Source organism: Nesoenas mayeri (genome assembly GCF_963082525.1).
Source record: "Nesoenas mayeri genome assembly, chromosome: 1".
Lineage (NCBI taxonomy): Eukaryota > Metazoa > Chordata > Aves > Columbiformes > Columbidae > Nesoenas > Nesoenas mayeri.
The window spans coordinates 88,070,721-88,091,791 of NC_137541.1; the positions used below are offsets into that span (position 1 = coordinate 88,070,721).

The window sequence follows — 21,071 nt, forward strand, 5'->3', positions numbered from 1 at the left end:
TTAGAAGAGATTTGCAAGAAGGGGGAAGTGAAAGAGGCAGAGTGATATGAACTGTGTGATCAGCAAGAGCTTTGGAGATGTTTACCTCAATAGCTATGGTGCAGCAGGAAGGGGTCTTCTTCAAGCAGACAGGTGACGGGAAGTACTTTGTAAAGAAGGGTAGGTAAGATCAGAAGGTGCAAGTTCATGGATGTCTGTAAAAGCAATGACGAACACTTTGTCCTGAGACTGTCTCAACTGAAAGTCCAGTGGAATACTGTAGGTTTAAAAGCCTCAGTTGCATCTGCTCTCACTTTCGCTAATTGCCAGCAATGGATGAGCTTGGTTTTGAACTGTACTTTCTTAAGAACTGTACTGTATCCTAGCCAGAGAAAAACATAGAACTGTTTCAATTGCTACTTACCTAAGATATGCCCAAAAGCACCACAGATTGCAACCTAGCAAGGTTGCAAAAGCAGAGAATCTTATATTGTCACTTTGGGGTACTGCATGGTTGGTTAGAGACTGATGTATCATTAATTAGTGAATGTCTTTTGCAATTTTTTATTTGTGCCAGCATGGCAAATTATATCCAAGAATGTGGCTCTCCCTCCACTTCTGTCATTGTAAAGAAAACCCTCCAAGACTCTGTTAAAGTCAGTGAAGTGACATTGGCATACAATCAGTCAGAGGGGGCTTCAGTCTCTGATATTTTTCTGCAGCATGCAATTTTGGTCAATTCCCAGGGTTCCCCAAGACTCCAGCTACATGCCCAGTTTGAGAGGCTGTCCAGGAAATGCTGGAATGATGCTGGGACAGCATCTAGCCAGGTGCCATCTATTGGCCATTTACCATACTGCTTCAGAGGATGCACAGTTTCTGAGTGCCTGAACTAAGCACAGATGATGTGGCCTAAAAGTCTTTTTAAATGCAAACCTACAGGTTAGTACCTCATGCAGGGAGGAGGACTTCATGCTGGAAGCTTTTCCCTAGGTCCAGTCTCTTCAGACCCCCTCTGTAGTTTTCCTATACTTTATTAGTACCTCAGAGAAGATGTAAGACTTTTGGTTAATGCTTCAGCTCTTACAGTGATCTGTGAAGTAGTCTTGCTTTTTGTTGAAGTAAAAACTGGTTAATCATCACTAAGAAAACAAATGACCTAAGCATAGAGACCCTTACTCAGGCTTACCTGTACCAACATTTTCAGGTGGAATAATTTGAGCTAGAGGAAACAGATAAGGGTCAGTTAGGTCCTGCATCATTGGGCTCCTGAAGCAGGGACTAAACGTCTCAGCCCTTCTGTACTCTCAGATTAATTCTCTCTCGTGGTCACAGAATAATCCCAGCAGGTTATCTCATATTATCTGGAATCAGCTTGTGTCTAGGATATCAGTTTTTGGTGTAGTACTGGTTGCCATGGAACAATCCTCTGTTGGTAGGTTTGTTTCCACTCCTTTAGAGGGTTGGACCTATTATTGTTCCAGCCCAACTTGGAAGTCAGTGGGGGACATAAAGGACCCCATATTTGAAGTGAATTGGGAGCAACATATACTGAACCTTTCTAATGTCCTACAGAATTTATGCTTCGTACAGCCAGATTGTCTAAATTGTTGGCAAAGTTCACTAAAAACATCCTTCAAGCAAGTACACTATCCAACGACATATTCACCTGCAGTTCTCATAGAAGATAAAGGCTTCCTGATTGCACCAGGGCTGTAAGCTTTTCATATACTATCAGCCAAACAGTTTATGTCCATACCACTGCAGCAGTGTGAATTTTCCAGAAATTTTCACATGTGGCAGGAGGTGGGGCTGGTGGTTCTCCAGGTGGCATCTTCAGCCCCAGCCACTTCTTTACTATGGCCCTCTGCTCTGGTGAGCACGCTGCTCCAGGAGATCCTGTCTCTCTGAAGCACTGTAAATATGACGCTCAGCCTGCACATCCTCAGGGTTATTAAAACGTTTCTGGCACTTCATTGTACAGAAGGAATTTTAGCTGGGGTGATTTGATCACATTTTTAACACAGTTTGTTACTTTTTGTCTCCTTGAATTTCCCCTTCAAAGATATCTCTTTATTTGTTGAAGTGCAGAGAAAACTTATAAATAGCTGTTTTCTTACTTCACTATGATGCTTGTATTTAGGTGATCAATGAGGACAATCTAAACTACTGTTTCTGTATCATGTTTGAAATCTACAAAGCTCTTCTTGAACCATTTGACCGAGTGCTTCACATCACTTTATTCCTCTGTCAATCCTCTATACAGTGCTAGTGCCAATGTGTTAAAAATCAGGTTCAAAACATAAGCACATTGCCTTGCAGAATGTATAGTGAATTATTTTGATGTAACATCGGTGTGTACTGTGTTGCAAAATAACACTGCTATTTGCAAAATTCTGGCACAGTTGTACTGTATGAGAGCTAGGACCACATATATACCATATCTAACTAATCCATAGATTAGCTATTTTTGCAAAGAAATGGCCATCTAACTCAACATGCCAACCTGGACTTTTAAACTAGTCAAACCTCATGTTTTTGTTTGTTTGCTTATTTTTTGAGCAAGATTTCTTCTTCGTCTCCCCCATAAAGAGAGGTGGTTGTCTCATGTTCTTTTCTGCAGTTTGCTTCAGTTACTTTCCTTGATAACCTGTTCCATATGTTTACTATCTCCCCTTTTTTTCCTTCAGTAGCCTAGAGCATTTTCCTCACCAAAAGCTGCATGGTTATTTTCTCAGGAAATATCATTGTTCCAAAAAATATGTTATAGAAGCAAACAAAACACATCTCCAAAATGGTGTTGCCAAATAACAAAATTAAAAAATGCTCATTATTTTTGATGATAAGGATATTAAAAGGAAAAAAATAATGTTGTTTAAAAATAACCATCTCTTCAATAATAGCATGGGAGGATATTCAATTTAGTGGAATGTAGTTTTCCACTGAGCTCATCTAATCTTGGATTGAAAAGAAGGGTTGAATTATTTTTTTGATTTCTATTTTATCATCTGTATTTTTTACTCCATTCCTAGCATTGTGGTGATGTTTGTTACTATTCACATTTTATGTGGAGGGTCCTTTTTTCAGCTGTTTCTAAAACTTCACAAAAATGCCAGATGTCATGGTGGGAACCCAAAGCCCCAAACCAGACCATAAATCACAACAACCTATAAATTTACATGCGTGTGTACATATATATATATGGCCATTACACTGTTCTTTAGCACCACCCTTGTTGGTTTTCCTCTTCCTGCCCTTTACCACTCACAGCAGGTAGAGCTGAAGTGTCTTACCTGGTATGTTTACTTTGCAGATTCAGAGCAGAGCACTGGGTCAGACACAGAGGTGCTGGCAGAAAGGACATCCTGCTCATTTGGCTCCCATTCGGACCTTACGTCTGGTGGCTCAGGCCCTCAGCCTCCTCCACCTTCATCCATGGAAGAGATTCAGGTAGAGCTGCAGTGTGCTGACCTCTGGAAAAGATTTCATGATATTGGAACAGAGATGATCATCACAAAAGCAGGCAGGTAAGATACCTCTGTCTGTCTAGTTAAAAACAAAACAAAACAACAACAACAAAAAGCAAAACAAAATCAACAAACAAACCCCCCCCACCCCAAGACCCCCCAAACCCAGGTCATAACAAAAGAAATGTTTGTTTGTTTGTTTGTTTTTTCTTCAAGAAAAAGAGTGCTTTTTTCTTCTTGATAAGCCAAAGGCATAAATATGTAGGAAAAATTAAATGACTGTCAGAGTTTCACAGCTGTATCTCCTACTAGCTTTCCTAAGACAGGTATAGTCATTTCATATTGCTGCTTGAATCAGTGGCTCCAAAGGAGAACTGGCAGCTGCAGGAAACTGTTGAGGATAGCCTTTCCTCTGAGCAAATAAATCAGGAAATGATCATTGTGCTGTTGGCTGTACTGAATTTAAGATAAGTTATGAATTTGGGGGTGAGCCATTTGAGTTTCCTTTCAAGTTCCTATAGCACTTCATGAGCCAGTTAATTTAATCCCAAATATAGCAAAATTCTAACTCACCTTTGCACCAAATGAATTTCTTCCTGCAGTTCTAAACAGATAAAATGTTAATGACTTCCTGTATCAAAAAAATGTGTGGGCTTAGCATTTCCCTCTGCTATTGCAACTGATACCATAACAGCAGATGTTAGGAAGAGCCACTAATAAGCCAGATTATTTTAAAATTAAAAACTCACCCTGCCATGCCGTTAGCCAAAGGTAAGATCTTCATTGCTGTCTGCTATTGAAAAAGGCTATAAATCTGTTCACCAAAATGCAACTTGAACCTAGCTGTAAATGTCTATATTTCTCAAACTATAAAGGATCCCAGACTTTTAGACAAGTTTGTGTTAACAGGTTAGCCCCTGTTTTCATCTAACGATGTTTTAATTCCACTTGATGTGGCACAGAAGGAAGTCAGCACCACGGACAGAGGCAATTAAACAGAGCAAGCCACGTGACTGTCCCAGGAGCTGTTCTGCCCCTTCCGCAGACGTGCAGAAAGGAATTTCCAAGTTTCGGGGAAAAAAACCCAGGGGTTTCCTATTGTTTATAATTTTGTTTCCTCTCTGAGCTCTCAGATTTTGCCAGGTCAGCTAGACTTGGTGTTTCGTGTTCTCGTGAAGTGAGCACTATTCCCAAGAAGCGCAAGTAATTTGAGCAAATTTGTGTTGAACAAACAACCTAGATAATCACTGACAAAGGTTATCAGAACCAGATCAGCTCCTGTTTTTAGATATATGATATAACTGGCACAGAAAACACCTTGTATCAGGACAGAGCAGGCTGCTGGTTTTTCCCTTTTGCCTCAAATGGAAGAGACAAAGTAACTGGAATTACAACATTTGCTATTACACAACACCTTTTCTCTAGACATGTCAAGGCAGATAAAGAGAAAATTATTATTATTATTCTCATTTCATGGGAGGTGAATTGACACCTAAACAGATTAAGCAATCTGTTCATCATCATTAAATATCCCACTGGAAGAACCGAGTTTCTTGCTTCTGAGTTCGTTGCCCTGGTGCCTGGGCCATGCTGTCTCAGAAAATCAAAATAATATATTGTTACTTGTTGGACTGACCATAATTAATTCTCTTGTGATACATGGAGTAGATAGACTTAACAGCAGCATAAAGCTCAAAGCCCACCAACAGCAGTGCACACTAAAATCCCCAGAGCTCAGTGGCATGAAGATGATCTCAGCATCTCACATATTGCTGAATGAAGAATCTGACCTTTCTGAGATCTTAAAAAGCCATACCTTGACTACAGGTTTCTTTTAAAAAGTCACCAAAAGAGTTGCAAGATCAATGCCACTGCAATTTTGCAAATAGCTGAACACAACTTCTTAGAAAAACCTTGGCAGTATTGGCAGGGCTCCTGGAGAAGGAAGTGTTCATGAAAAAAATACCAAAACACCACAACAACAAAAAACAAAAAAACACACTGTGAAATATTTGAGGAGATATAACATAAAGAAATTAAATACTTTGGATGACTTCAAAAAATGAAAAAACTCTATTTGGTCAGACTGATGCCCACATACAAAAAAGATTCTATAGATCCTTGGAAGTTTTTAGGAAATTACAACATTGACTACATTGCTGTTTTTTAAAAACAAACAAACAAAACCCAAGCAACTTTTTTTTTTTAAAAAACAAGTGTCTCTGCTGCCTTCAAGCTATAAACTCTTATTTGTTGCTTGGAACTGTCTGAAATGTGTATTTTGTCACTTTTCGTACAAAACTGTTGTTCTGACATTCACGGAACTTGCCATTTGTGTTGCCTTTCTGACAAATACAGCTTCCCACATCGCATGTTATCATAGGAAACAATAGATATACATCCCTAATCACACAGTAACAAGAGGAAGCTGATTAAGAATTACTGTGAGAGGTACATAGTTTCTTCCATGTGGGTACACAATGCAGCTAAACTACAGTTCCAGTGAAGTACTGCACCAGGAAAAATGAGCCCCATTTAGTGAAGAAGCATCCCAGAACCGAACATTCAGATTCACTTCCCCTGTTCAATTTTTTCCTCTTTGCTTCTACCTGCTCCCCCCCCCCTTTTTTTTTTTTAAGCTTTTGTTTTCTTAGATTTTGGCTCAAAGGTTGTGTTCTTCACGTTTTGAAGGAGAAGTCGATTAAATCTCTTTCCCTATTTATGCAGCTGTCAGAGGTGCTTAACAGCACATGGTAAGAAAGATACCTTAACTTTTTTTTTAACGATTCCAAAACAACATGTATTTTCATAATTTTTAGTAGGGAATAGATGTAGGGACACCTGTAAGGACTGTAATAATATTTGTCTTTCCAAGTTTTTTTTCTGCAACACCAGTAATAGCATTCTCAATTGCCTTTGCAAGCTCCAGCCTTGATAATTTTTTCTCTTACAAAAGGCTATGTATCACAGTACAGAGTCATAAATTACTGTGCAAATAATATATTCTTTACAATCCTAAATAATATTCTTTCTCCCTGAAAGGAGATGCTTGTAATTAGTTGAGTCCTGATGGCCAACTGGCTCACCACTGGCTGCCCACACAGAATCTATATCACTATTTTATATATATATATTTATATATTTATATATATATTATATATATATATATATATATATATATATATAAAATGTTTTTTTCTGCTTGATGATGTTCTTCTCCTTTACAAGATCCCACCCTGCAGGGTGAAACAGAAAGGCATCCTTCCCTTCCCTTCCCTTCCCTTCCCTTCCCTTCCCTTCCCTTCCCTTCCCTTCCCTTCCCTTCCCTTCCCTTCCCTTCCCTTCCCTTCCCTTCCCTTCCCTTCCCTTCCCTTCCCTCTGTTTCTCTCCTCATAGGTTTGTTTTCATAAAGAAATAGATTTTTGGCACCAGATTTAAATGCAAGGAAATACAAGGTATAAAATAGCAATGAGAACTTCAAGCAGCCCTGTAAACTCAAGCATATTATAAACACTGTGCACACTTAATCTGCAAACCTAAATCAGATTATTTTGCAGTTTCTCAACCTCATTTTTTATGAGTGTGAAATGACTACTCTGTTACTGTCAACAGATAAGTTGTCTTTTACTACGATTGAAAAGCACATCCCTTCATTTTAGGGTTTACATTTAGCAGATGCCACTCTTAAGCAAATTTACTCTTATTTAGGTTGTTGTTTACACAGTGTATAAATCATTACACTAAACGGTCATGAAATCTGTACATTAAATTTTGTCAGTCCTTTTAAACTATAATCTGACTTCTGCTCACTAAGCTATATGTACAGGAATATTTCCAATGTCTGAAGAGTTTCAAAGAACTGCATTTGTGGTTTGAGACAACCTGCCTGGTACCTCTTAATTTCTTGTTCCCTAATGGGGAATTGCCCTCTCTAAAACTGAAATGTGAAACAGAGAACAGATTTATATTGGAAGGGATCTTTGAAGATCTTCTGGCCCATGCTCCTCTCAGAGCAGGCCAACTTTGAAGACAGATCCAACTTGACAAAAACTTCACATGTGCTGGCTCAAGGGGCATGGATAAGAGTTGATATCTTGAGACTCCTAAGGGTTAGAAAATGAAGCTTTATGCTACTGAAAAAAAAAAAAAAAGATAAATCCAGTTTGGGAATAGGCATGTGATCCTCCTTCTTTGAACAGCTTTCTCCTAGAAAAATTGAAAAGTTTAGCTATACTTTTGTGTTAAATGAAAATAATAAAAAAAAATCAACAAAAAAATAATGCTGGCTGCCACAATTCAGCTACTTACTTCTATTCCTGAAAGTTCTCAAACATGGTTCTTAATATCAGTACACTACTGTGCTGGCAAATACTATTTTGATCAAGTTCTAGAGATCATTATATATAATTTCATATCAATTTTCTTCACATTTAGAGTTTCAGAAACATCATTCTTTTTATGGAAGAAGACAGAAATTGAGTGGACTGAGGCACATGGCTGTTACAAAAATGCTTTTTAATATACTTCAAAGTGGTGCTAAAATAATTGTAATAACTTATTTCATATCACACCATATTTCCTCTAAAGGGCTACTGTGTGTAAGTTCACAGTCTAAGTTTAGGAAGACTGTTTTCCTGCTGAGTGGTAAAGCTAATATATAAATAACTTGATCATCCCAAACTGTTGTTGATATAAAACCTCCTCTTAAACTATATCAGATGTCATCACCTGCTCCCTATGAAAACAGACGTCCTTGGTGTCTGTAGCCCCTGAATACAAAGCTAGCTGATACCCTTTTAGACGAAAGGCTCTTGACTCTATATTAACACAGCCGTATTCAAATGACCTGAGTGACTTCCAAACCGTTGAGCCTCCATTTTTCTATAGGGTTAGTGCCTCCAGGGGGCCAAGAGCCAGCCAAGAGGAAACACAGGGCACAGGGGCTTAACTAGGATTACACCTGAGTACCTCCCTAAGTCACTGCTACTTGCCTATTTCTTTACCATTTTCCCTTTTCTGCACAGCTGTGCTGCTGGACACCTGCTGTGACAGTTCCAGGCCACATCCTTATGGCAAAGAAACTAGAGTTACTTTTACACATGCAGAAAAAGAAAAACAGTAATAATTTAGAAAACTTTAAAAGGACACTGAAACCTTAAAGAAAGCAGTGGGATCAGCTGAGCCCTCTCTGGTCATTTTAGAGATTAGCTTCTAAGCCTGTTGAATGGTCTGCGGTAATCTTTTACAAGGTATTTCATAAGCAAAAACCCAATAGGCTATACTGCAACTTTACATTGTGCTGCAGATTTGGAGAGAGCTTCTTGGAACACACAGTGTTCAGTTTTCCCAATACAGTGCGCAGATTTAGACCCAAAGAGACTCAGATTTAATCCTGGGTTTCTCATCAACCCTCTGAAATGTGACCTACCTCTTAAGCTTCTCCCAAGCCACCTCTCTCCAATTAAGGAGAGCTAGATTGTAAAATGCCATATCCTGTACCCATTTGGCTTGGCAGATTTATTGAGCCATTGTGGCAGAAACAAGGTAATGCCCTCAAGCCACTGAAGATTAATCTGTTATTCCTTTTATATCCCCGAATTGTTCAAATAGCAAAATTGCACCATCCATTGCACAGATCTGCTCTCTCCTTAAAGGGTTTCTGCAGATAATTTTTCTGACAGTTTTATGTCTCTTGTAACTCTGAGTAGCTGTGCTCCAGCAGCTGTAGGGTGATGCTCTCCCACCCCCCGTGATAATCACCCTTTTTCAAGGCAGATGCAGTTACTAACAGGTCAGAACTTTCCTTCGCAGTGGCCTGAAATGGAAGAGCTGTGTGTAGAGCAAAGGCTAAGCACCAACCTCCTCCTTTCCACCTTCTTCCACAAGTGGCTGTATGTGCCCTGGATGGGAAAGAATAAAATAATTTCTCACGGTCGCATCCCTTCAGTGTGAATGTTTAGAGACATCTTTGGAGATGATAATGTAAACTTTCCTGTTTTCTTCCTCCTCCAAGCTGTGTCCACTGGTAATATTTTGAGAAACAGAAATGTTGGGCAGAGATTTAAATCTTCTTCCCTGACATTTCACTAATCCTCAATAGATAGAAGAGAGTGTGTCATAATGGTTTCTAGGGATGTATACTTTTCCATGACTTCTGCATTGGGATTTTAATTTCCCCTTTAATATCTTCCTTCCATCCAAACTACCTTCACTCCATAAGAATATATCTACTTATCAGAGGAGCAGGATGTAATTTCCTGTGAGCATCCAGTACTTTCAGAGTTTCTCTTACTTAAGACCTCTATTTTCTGGGCAGAAATCATGCAATTGAGCAACATACTCCTGTAGGACCTCAGCTAAAGTTTTGCTCATATAAGGGCTGAGAAATCGCTCAAGTACAGATCAACTGGATACTGGCAACTGGATTTTTTTTAAAGAGAAATGATATTGTAGCCACACTAACACAGACAAGTTTTGTCATTAAAATAGTTCTGAGTTGTTCTCTTCTGAAACAGTTATCTAGCTACAAACACCTTCAGAATAGTGACTAGTACACAGCAGAGCTAAGCTTGTGCTCAGAAAAGAACAGGCAGGAATTCCTTATTCATAATTTTCTTCCATACTTCTACTCTTCTTTTCCCAGGAGAATGTTTCCAGCCATGAGAGTGAAAATTACAGGCTTGGATCCTCACCAGCAGTATTATATTGCCATGGACATTGTTCCTGTGGATAACAAGAGATACAGGTAAGCTTTTTAGGTGCAGAGGTAGGAACATTGTGAAAACCCACTGTCAATGAAAACCACATGCATACAGGTATGCAAAGGTATGCTGGAGGAGACCACGTTGATTTACACCAACATAGGTGATTTGACCAGAATCGTAAGACATAAAACCAGAGGTTTAATATACTCTTTTCACTTTCGGATTGAAATCTTGCTTTTTTCAAATAGCAGTTTTTAATCAGAGAGATCCCTAGCATGTGTTTCACAATCAACATAAATAGCAATGACTGTCTGTCTGATGGAACTGATAACTGGATTTATCAATGGGGAGTCTGGAGCCTTTAAAACTACTTCAGCAGTAAAGGAACAGGCAAGTGGCAGCTCAGGTCTGGCCTGAACTGAATTGGGTGATTTTTGTTTTAAAAGCATTCACTGTCCAGCACAGCAGCCACAGGGGATGTGAGTCCTGACCTGTAGTACGGAGACACAGAAACCTTCTGGCGAATCTCCATCACCAAGCTGGAAGACTGAAGAAGAGATTTCTCTGCTATTAATGGGCTCCCAATCCTAAAAAGTACTCTGAAAAACTCATGATCCTCTGTATCCCAGAAAACTATCCAGATAGAGGTGATTTGTCTATATTAATTAAAATACCCCTGAGAGCAAGTCTTTTCCCCAAATAGTCTGGATCACAACACATTTCAAGGATTCAAGAATTGTTCCTCTGTTTCAAATGCTAAATATTACATTTTTTCTCTCAGATTAGGCAGAGTGTTTCTCAAGAAAATGCTTTTCCTGGGAAGAATCAAGGTAGTTCCAGATATTCAGCTACATGTTTTGCCCCTTTCTTTGAGTGCGGTTCTGGCTGCATTAACATGAAAAATAAATATATAAATAAATATATTTCTGTTCTTGTTAGTTTGTGCAGCCACATAGAGCAAACCAGTAGTGAAAGGAATGGATCCTCTCCTCTCCTCTCCTCTCCTCTCCTCTCCTCTCCTCTCCTCTCCTCTCCTCTCCTCTCCTCTCCTCTCCTCTCCTCTTTCTTTTTTTATTTTTTTTAATTTTCTTTTTTTTTTCCTTTTCATTTCTTTTGAAAATACATGAAACAAGTCACTGTTTGTAGGTAAGGACTGAAATAGCTTAGGAGATCTAAGTAGAGACTCAATGAAGGGCAGCACACGACAGAACTGAGAAGTGTGAAATGGCTTAGGCTGAAGGAGCTGTGTGACAAAGAAAAAGTGTCTAGGCAAAGCAGTGTTAGAGAAATGCATGGCATGTATAGGATGGCTAGATCAGGTTCACAAAATATCACAAAAGACCAGGAACAAAAAAATATTTTTTCCTCTAATCCAAACATTTGTGTTAATATATGGAATTTCCTATTTTGCACCATTTCAAACCAGAATTCTGTTTTACCCATTGTTGTAGTAGTATCTATTTGGTTTTACTCTTTCTGGGTGAAGACACACGTGTTTTGCACAGTGCATATATCCAGAAACCACAGGGAATTTATTAATATTTGCAGAGAGGGCTTTGTTTGTGTGTACTTTTCAGCCTCTTACTCTGGCTCAGAGAGGGTTAAGGAGTTTAGAAGGCACATGTGGCAGAGTTTTACAGGAAAAATAACTGCAAAGGTGGTTTTAATAATGAATCAAGCCTGAACAAGTGGCTCAGGGTAATCTGGGTTTCATTTAGAAGGTAGGAGGTTGCAATAAAGCACATTCTCCCCTGACTGCAAATGAGAGCTTGGGGTGCATGCGGTAGGGTGGCAGGGAAGGAGGAGCCCTGGAAACGTTCCTCCAGGGAGTGACTGACAACTTCACTTGGCCATTTTCCCTTCCTCTTTCAGGTACGTGTACCACAGCTCCAAGTGGATGGTGGCTGGCAATGCTGACTCCCCAGTGCCCCCGAGGGTTTACATCCACCCTGACTCACTGGCTTCTGGAGACACCTGGATGAGGCAGGTGGTCAGTTTTGACAAGCTCAAGCTGACCAACAACGAGCTTGATGATCAAGGCCATGTAAGTTAGAAGCTAATAGTGGTGCCTTCTGCCCCAGCCTCCCTGTTCTCATGCTCAAAAGGGTGATGCTACTCCTCCAATGCTCATGTGTCCTGCTGAGCATGCTATAGCCACTCTCAAGAGTTATGGAGCTTTTTTCCCTACTTCAGCACTTTTCTTCAAAATGTTGCCTGACCCTATAAAGCAATAGAGCCCCTTTCTCCCTGTACATAGCACAAATTTAATCTCATACATACTTGTAAGAAAAGGGTAATTTTCTTCATGCTGGTCCTTAACTCCATCCCTGCTTCCTTGTACATCTGCATGTAGTGTAGAATATTTGAAAAAAATAAACAAGTTTTTCTTCTTCTTTTGTTTTCTTTTTAGATAATCTTACATTCAATGCATAAGTACCAGCCTCGTGTTCATGTCATTCGCAAGGACTTCAGCAGTGATCTTTCTCCTACAAAGCCGGTTCCTTCAGGAGATGGGGTGAAAACCTTCAACTTCCCTGAGACTGTCTTCACCACAGTGACAGCATACCAAAACCAACAGGTAAAGCTCTGTGCCTTCAGGCTCCTTTTATGTTGTGTGTTCATCAAAATATCAGTGTACTCTCTGTGTTTGAGACATTAACTTCTCTAAGAAACATAGCTCAAGAAAAGTGTACATTTTACAGGCTCACTGTTTTTTCTTCTGCACAAAAAGAAAACGCTTGCTATGAGCTAGCACATAGACATGCGCTGTCTAGCTAAAAAATCATCTTGCAGATAAGGTGCCTGCAGTTTTTATTGTGAAGTAAGGAGGTGAGATCAACCATGAAGAGATGTATTGTGTTCACTTTTTCTTGCTGCCTTGTGGTACAAAATACAGTGTCCTGTTGTGTAAGGCACTACAAATTAGTCCAGATCTGTTATTTCAGAGAGAAAACACATAGGAGTTTTTTCACTGCTAAAATGAAGGAAAAAGTTTTAGACAAGAGGAATCTCACCAGTTTTCTGACAAAAGAAGCCTTTGAGCATAAGCAGCAGCAGTCCATGTATTGCTTATGAACTAAAATTCTCATGCAGAATACACATTTGATTCAGGTCTTGTGCAGTTCCCAATGGAGAGTGTCACTGTTGACTCCAGATACCATAAGAAGACATTGTCACAGCAGAATCCAATCTGCAGAGGCCTTGACTACTGAGCTTTGTTACTGATCTACCCTTTTCTTAAACTACATGCTATTAAGAAATGTAATCTCAGTCCACAGTAGTGTTTGATTGCAGAATTCCCTGTCTACCACTGTTTTCCCCTAAGATATGATGTGTCTTAGAGGAAACTAATTGCTAGGAAAATATGATTATTTGAGAATGTAAGCATTTGAGGAATGGCAAAAGACTATTGGAAAGGTCTTGCTGTGGATTACACGCATTTGCTCCCGCTTCTTTGGTGGCCAGTGAAAATTGGTTTCCTAGTTTTTAAGGAAGAGGTGGCCTGCTTCATTCCTTCTGCAGGCATGCTCATTGTACACATTGAGAGGTCCTTATATCTACCCATTCCCTTTGCAGTCCCCTTATGTATTGCTCATCTGTGGGAGTTCTCAGGAATTCCCATTAGACTTCATACCACCTCTTGCCGTGCTTTCATCTCAGTGTACTCCTCTTCTCTTGTTCATGTACACACATTCCCTGTCTTACTGGCAGGTGAGAGGGGCTGTGCACATCCCATTTCCTCTTAATGCCACTCTCTTTACTAGGATGGGGGTTGTGATAGCATTAGAAGGGACGTGTAATGTGATTTTTCCTAGCCATGTGAAACAGAATCTCAGTTTCTGAAGGTTTTTGTTGTGTTAATAATGTGTCTGCTTAGAGAGGTACTCTTATTAACTAGAATGAGGGTACAAACGGGCTTGGAATAAAAATAATCTACTATCAAGCCTGTTAGGAAAATAGTTTATACATTTTTTCTGCCATACATTGCAGAGGAGTCTTGAGTCGTAAATGGTGTTTCTGGAGAATAACTTCACGAACTCAGTGAGCATCATCATATCTGGTATTCTGGGACTGATGGACAGGCCCATGTCAAATCAGTTTAGGGCAAATTGTCATATTTAGCCTATTTGTAACAGTTGTGAATTGTAACCATTTAGTGAATTGTTACCATTTAGTGAATTATTACAGAGCTTTATTTTGCAACATATAAGAGTGCACACTTGCTGACAATGCTCCCACAACTGCTTCTGAATACCCACTCCTAACATTTTCTCTGTCCGATCCCCTTGAATAGACTTAAATCAGGATCCAAAATGGATCAACTATTCCAGCATAAAAAAATATTGCAGCACAATGGTGGATTTGCTGTCATTCCAGGACTGGAAATTTCCTGTCCCCTACACCCAAATGTGTGTAGTCCACAAACTTTTAACTATAGACCAGGCATGGAAAGAGGATAAAGAAAGGAGAAGAAATGACAGGAAATAAACCTGTCATTCTTCCCTGATGACCTGATCTATAAGACATAATTACACAGGTAAGGGAGGGATCTCGCGCATCGACACTGTAAGCCACCTCACTGTAAAGAAGCACTGAAATTTCTTCCTGTGTCTCTGAATTCCAAACACTTGGGAATTTTGTGGAAAAAAAAAAAAAAAAAAATGCCCTGCTCCCCAATTTATATATATATAATACCAGTAAAGGAGATTCTGATGGCTTGGAGAAACTTCTTAATTAAAAATAAATTTAAATCCCCTGAATCTGCCTGCGTGCCCTCCAATGGCTGTAAAGCTTTGCCTTATTGGAAGAAGTGTCTCTGGAAACAATTGTAAAATGTTAGCAAATCCACCACAGGGATTCCCTCTGCTGTAATTCCATCCTCCACAGAACATATCTGTCTCTGTACACACAAGTCCCAGGACAGCTGCAAAGTCAGGGTAGCGGAAATTAAGTTCACAAATTAAGCTTCTGCAAAAATAGGAGCTGCATTCCAGATCTGAGGTTAATATCCAGAGCAAGATCTTGGTTCTGACAGAAGCAAAACACCTGCAAATCCACTTCAGATCGGTCTGTATGAAACCAGTATGTTTTGAGAAGTTTCAGCAAAAACACCTCAAATTTGATAGTATCTGGAGATATTGTTCTCTTCCTGCTCCAGAGCCATGTTCTCCAGGACAAGGTGAGACTGGCAGGGAGAAGGTCTCGTGCTGCACTAGGTTCAGGAATAGCCAACAGAAGAAATGATATCATAAGCCTCAAGGTCAAAATCCCAATGTGATTTCCATATTTATCAACATGGAATTTGTGTTTAAAAACAAAGCAGGAAGGAAGATTCCCCAAAAGCACTCAGTCTGTCTGTCTTCTTCTTTGTTTACAGGAGGGGAAAAAAAGAAAAAAAAAATTGTTTCTAGACCAGAAACCCTTGAAGGCTCACCCAGATGCTGATGAGAACAGCAGCACTTGGTACATGTGACTGGGTGGCCAGCTGCTGTCTTTAGAGGCTGTAGCCTGTGCTCTGCTTCTTCGTTTCTCCTTCGCATTGTTTGAAAGTCCATGAGTGCATCCATCTGCTGGTTATCTAGTGTTGAGGCTGGGATAACCCAGATACCAGTGAAACCTGCCTGCTTCCCAAACCACATGGCCCTTGATGACTTATATCTCCTGCGGTTTTGTACCTGGGTCCAAGGTGTGCCTCTTCCTTGGGAATAGCTTCTCAGCCCCAACGCTGCATCAGGTTTCCCAAAGTGCCAGATCTTTCCCTCTGGCACCATTCATTTGCTAGGCAGATAATCTGTTCATAGTTAACAGAAGAGCAACTTTATATAAGTCTGAGGAAATAGGTACGAAAGATCATAATGTAGGTGGCTTGGGCAAGAGTGGTAATCATCAGTAATTTTCATTTGTTGAAAGAAAAAAAAATTGGAGAGATCAACTAATTCTCTTTTTCTTCCTTTGTAGATCACCAGATTAAAAATTGACAGAAACCCATTTGCAAAAGGTTTCAGAGATTCTGGAAGAAACAGGTAAGAGGAGCTTGTGTTTCCTGCTCATTTCTTCTCTGATGAGTGCACAGGGCATGTGTCTAAGGCTGAGGAAGGCGTTTTGTGATCCTAACTTGATTTTACAAGAGAAGTTTGCTGTAGACTAGTTCTTAAAGGAGTTGGAAGGACTGTTTTACCTTGCCTAAACAGAGCCAATGTGTAATGATGGCTCCCTGAGAAAATACTTCTCAGGTTAGCCAGCTAGACTGACCCTGTTTGTTTTCTGAAGTCTCCTTCAGTGCTGCTCCTAACTCTGCCTGGATCCTGCAGTCCCAACCCCTGACAGGGTTTTAGATATTCTCAGACATCATATCTGCAAAGACAGCTTACCCCTTTCCTGCTTGGTGACATTTTTCTGTGACTGTAGTTTTTTGCTGTCATATATTTAATTTCCTGTTCACTGCTACCTCAGTACTCCTTCTATTACCAATACTTTCAAGGCTTTTTTCTTTGGTACAAATGTGTGGGGTTTTTGTTTTTCATGCTGAATAATTAATTTATGTTCTTTTCTGTTATTCTGTTTTTCTGTACTTTTCCACTCGTTGTTGAGAAACACTATTAAAGCTTTTTTTAGCATCTCTGATAAGTTCTTAGTAAACTGTTCATATATTACTGATATGGTGCCATGATATTCAAAGAATAAGGAAAAATAAATGAACTTGCAAAGATACTCTAGAGATTTTGTTGGGGTTTTTTTTGTTTGTTTGTTTGTGTGTTTTTTTTTTTGTTTTTTGTTGTTTTTTTTTTTTGTTACTAAAATTAAGAGAGAGAGAAATGGAGGATTGCAGAATTGCAGATTATAAAACAGACAAATTGGTCACAGGCTAACACTCTGTACAATAATGAAAGAAGTAGGAAAATGGACCTAGAAACTTTTGCTTGTTCTTTATTATATGTAGAGCTGGCCAAAGGGAATTTTTAAATTTTAATTTTCACAGAAAATTCCAAAACTTAGGGCACAAATGCTTCATTTATATTAGAAGAAAAAATAAGTTTCTGATAGGTTTTCAGGATAGAAGTGCAAAAATGTTCTAGATTCAAACAATTTCAGCTTTTCTTCCGTGATGTCAAATTATTTCATTCTGTGTCACTTTTGTCAGGATTTTTACAGAAACATTAAGTAGAACACCTTAGACATTATTTAGAATAAGTTATTTTTTTAACAATACAATACTAAGACAGGAAATTTAAGAAAAAAACATTTTGTATTAGTAAAATACATTACAGAGTTATCACAAAAGACTAAGAAAGTTGAAACAAAAAGTTTCAACTTTTTCTGCCATTATTGGATTCAGCAGAGTGGGCAGCAGATCTAAATATTTCAAATCTAAATGACATGGGAATCCCTTAAACCAGTGTGATAAAGGCTTTAAACATTAAGTTAATTATACAATTAGACATATATAACTACATTACAAGAAGCCTAGGGTTGTAAAGCAAGGCTGTGAGCCTGCAGACCAGAGTGAAAGTTGTGTGCACAACTCTCATTTGCTGTCCTCATGGGCACTGTAATTCAGTTTTTACTTGCATGCTCCTCTTGTGTGTGTCCACGAGGATGACCACCTCATTTATGGTTTAGTACGGGAAGTATTCAGTGAACGGGCGATGGCTCCGTATTTCCCATCATCCATTCAAATGCCACAGCCTTGATAATCACAAAGAGGACATGTTATTGACCTAGTGACTTCCTAGCTCAGCTCCTCTTCTCTCATCTTACTGTAGCTATGCAAAAAGATGTTACTGCCTTTATTTAATCCCCACTGTGAGCATTAGTTCTGGTGCTTGAGGCATTTGTGTCTTTTACTCTGCTCTCCTCTATTGCATGGGTGAAGAAGAGCATGTGCCATGGGTACAAGGTCTTCCCTGTCTGCAGAGATACAGCTGCAGGGGAGGCTGGGCTTAGAAGAGGGATTGATGCAGTTCCAGGTACATGGTGGGCGAGATTCATGTGGAAGGCATTAATAAGGTCCTAGCCCAGTGAATTTGGACAGCTTCCTGAAAAGACTGGGAATTACTGATCTTTGTAGCTCATTGATTTAAGAAAGGGCAGGAAATTGCTATATGGCTGCAGCTGTGGGGAAGGCTCTCTGCTGATGTAAAGAGGAATTAAAATCTTTAAGGTATTACACATCAAAGAGAACCGCCTGAGGCTTTAGGAAGAAAAAACAGGCAAAGGTATTTGCAAGCATATATAGCAGTCAGGCGCTTGCCTCACAAGCAGTGGTCTGCCTAAAGCTGCACTGCTGTTGTCAACTAGCAGAGGACACTAAAGGCTCAGCTGCTCCCTTGAAAGAGGACATGCACATAGATGTACACATAGGGAGGAGAAAAGCACTAAGGCCCAAGCCATGTATGGAAAGGACTCTCCAAATGAGACTTTTCTTAACTCTGCTGGCTGGCTCCTCTTCCACTTGTGAATTTCTAATCTCATCAGGATCACTGGCCAACAGAATTGAAGACTGAGATGCTCTGTAGCTTCCCACATCCTCACAACAGCTTTGGTCAGCTATGGTGCAGTGGACTCTAGCTGGAGAACATCCCACTGAAAATGTAGAAACAGGGTAATAATTTGAGAAAAGGGCCATTTGTGAAGGAGGCAAGTGTAATATATGTCTAAGAGGTTTTCTGTATAAGGTCTTAAAAGGAAAAGTATGGCAGCAGCAGGGGCCACAGAATGCCTGAGGTTGCTCCAGAGCACCATATCCCAGAGTAATCTGGATAGAGAATTAGAGCCATGGTTAGAGTTTGCCAGCAAAAAATGAAGAAAAAAAAAAACCAACAAAAACCAGCAACAAACCCAAAACCAAACCCCCAAACAAACAAAACACCAAACCAATCCAACAATCTGCCCCCCCTGCAATCACCACCACCACCAAAAAAAACCCCAACCCAACCCAACAAACAAAAAACAAAAAAAAACCCCAAACAAACAAAACCAAACACTGAAAAAAACAGAACGTGATGGGAAAAGAGGGACTCTTAGGCCACTTCTTCCCTAATACATTTCCTTCTGCTTTGTGTTGAGGCTTTTCCATGGAATGGAGATGGATATTTTTTTCTTCACTCATTTCTTATTCTGACATTGTTTCACTCTTGTTGCCTGCTGCAGAAATTATAGGGTTGACTATTGTTTTTAGAACGAGTTTCTCCTTTAAATCTTCTACTGCCATCAGCTCACTGCCTTCCTTCTGAGAGCGATCTGACTTCATTATTGCAAGAGATTGCTAAAAAACTGCTGCTTCAGGACATTCCATCATGGCATAACTGCCTGTATTTTTCTGGGAGAGCGATCTTCTCAGGCATCCCTTCTTGGATCTCCCTCAGTAGTTTTCATAGTTGTCTCCCTTTCACAGCTGCCTCAGTCCTTGCACTGGGAGAAGGAGCAGTGAGGTGTTTCAGAGTGAAGGATGCAACAGCTCAGCAGCTGGACATTGTTTTACAGTCTTTGAACACTCAAACTGTGTTGACTAATGGTGGTCAGCAATCAGACCATGAACCTTTAAAGATTAGGGAGTTAGTCTGTGTTAGAAGGCCAAGTCTTATTTCTCACTTTTTAGAGATTCCCTCTATGTGATTTTTGGGTCCACCTTTGCTTTATCTGCAAAAACACAGGAAGCATCTGTAAAAGTGAAACAACAGAACTGGTCCTGATGGTGAAAGGATACCTAAATAATGTACATATGAGGCAAGTATTACTTGGTTGCTTTCCTGAACTTCAAGAGACTGAGAACCAGAGATTTTGACACATGGAGTTCATCTAGGCAAATGTTTGGGTAGTGAGGGTGCAGGTTTAATGCCATGTAGCCTATTTTTGGAGACTGAGTAAAGTTAATTTGACAGTGGGATGCTTGGGGGAGCTCCTTATCCAGGAGGAAGCCAGAAGGGACAACAGTCAGGAAACCCAGCAGGGCGATGGGAGAAAAAACCCTAAGATGAAGGCAAGCAACACCACTTTCTTTTCAGATGTGGGCAGTTGAGGTGAATAAAAGCTGTTTGTGTTGGAAATGCTCTTTGAGCTTTTGTCTAGTGTAAGAAAGCCTGGAGGGCGCTTGGAGCCAATAGTTTGGCTTCCCCAGTGAACAACCAAACGATGACCTGAATCCTGCCTGCAGTGGGAACGGGAAGGTCAGCCGTATGGCATGGATTATGGAGGTGCAGAGATAGCTTGTACATATTTTTTCATTTTTCAGACAATGGAACTGTTTCATTTATTGCCTATTATTAAAAGTTTATAGCACTAAAAATAAAAAAATGAATGAAAAAGAGAGAGCAAATTTTGGATACCTTTTAAAGGACTGACCTTATTAAAATAAAGCTGGCAGTGAGTCCTCTTCTGATACTTTTTTTTACTTCCTTCATAAAGATGGTGTGAGAGGGGAGAGTTTATGGCCTGATAGACAGTTTGAAGTCAATTTTTCAGTGCATTTCTTTGGAAGAGAAAGTGGATGCCACATGGATAACATTCAGCACACTTGGTACCAAGCAGCCCTCACCAAAGCCCAAAAGAAGTTGTTGAGCTGCTGAGACTTCAGAAATGCTGAAAACAGCATTTATTACTCTCCCCAAATGTTTCTTAATTGGCCAGGTGGGCTTTGTTTCCCCATTTGGGGCTGGAATACACACAGAATAGCACTCCAGTATTTCTGCTGACTAGGACAGTGCTGCTGTTCTGATGGTGGAAGTCTGTGGTGTGGTACCACACTAATACCATAAAGTGCTGTGGGAGAGAGGGTAGTTAGAGTTGACAGTGATGGAATTTCTCGATTCCCACTCCCTCACCCTACCTATTTCTTACAAAAACAGCAATGCATCACACACAGAAGAAAAAAAGATACTGAAAGATTGAGGACAGAGTTATAAAATCACTCACACAAAGGTGT

General features: G+C 39.8%; 1 protein-coding gene across 1 annotated transcript in view; it reads left to right on the forward strand.

Moving 5' to 3' along the window:
• TBX15 (T-box transcription factor 15) overlaps nucleotides 1–21,071 on the forward strand; it is a gene marked incomplete at both ends in the record, with an annotated part of 94,545 nt that overhangs the window by 53,605 nt on the left and 19,869 nt on the right. Inside the window, 5 exons of the mRNA XM_080349620.1 lie at nucleotides 3,293–3,506; nucleotides 10,090–10,191; nucleotides 12,023–12,194; nucleotides 12,561–12,728; nucleotides 16,109–16,173. Of these exons, the coding sequence (XP_080205746.1) occupies nucleotides 3,293–3,506; nucleotides 10,090–10,191; nucleotides 12,023–12,194; nucleotides 12,561–12,728; nucleotides 16,109–16,173 (721 nt within the window). The remainder of the gene's footprint in view (nucleotides 1–3,292; nucleotides 3,507–10,089; nucleotides 10,192–12,022; nucleotides 12,195–12,560; nucleotides 12,729–16,108; nucleotides 16,174–21,071) is intronic.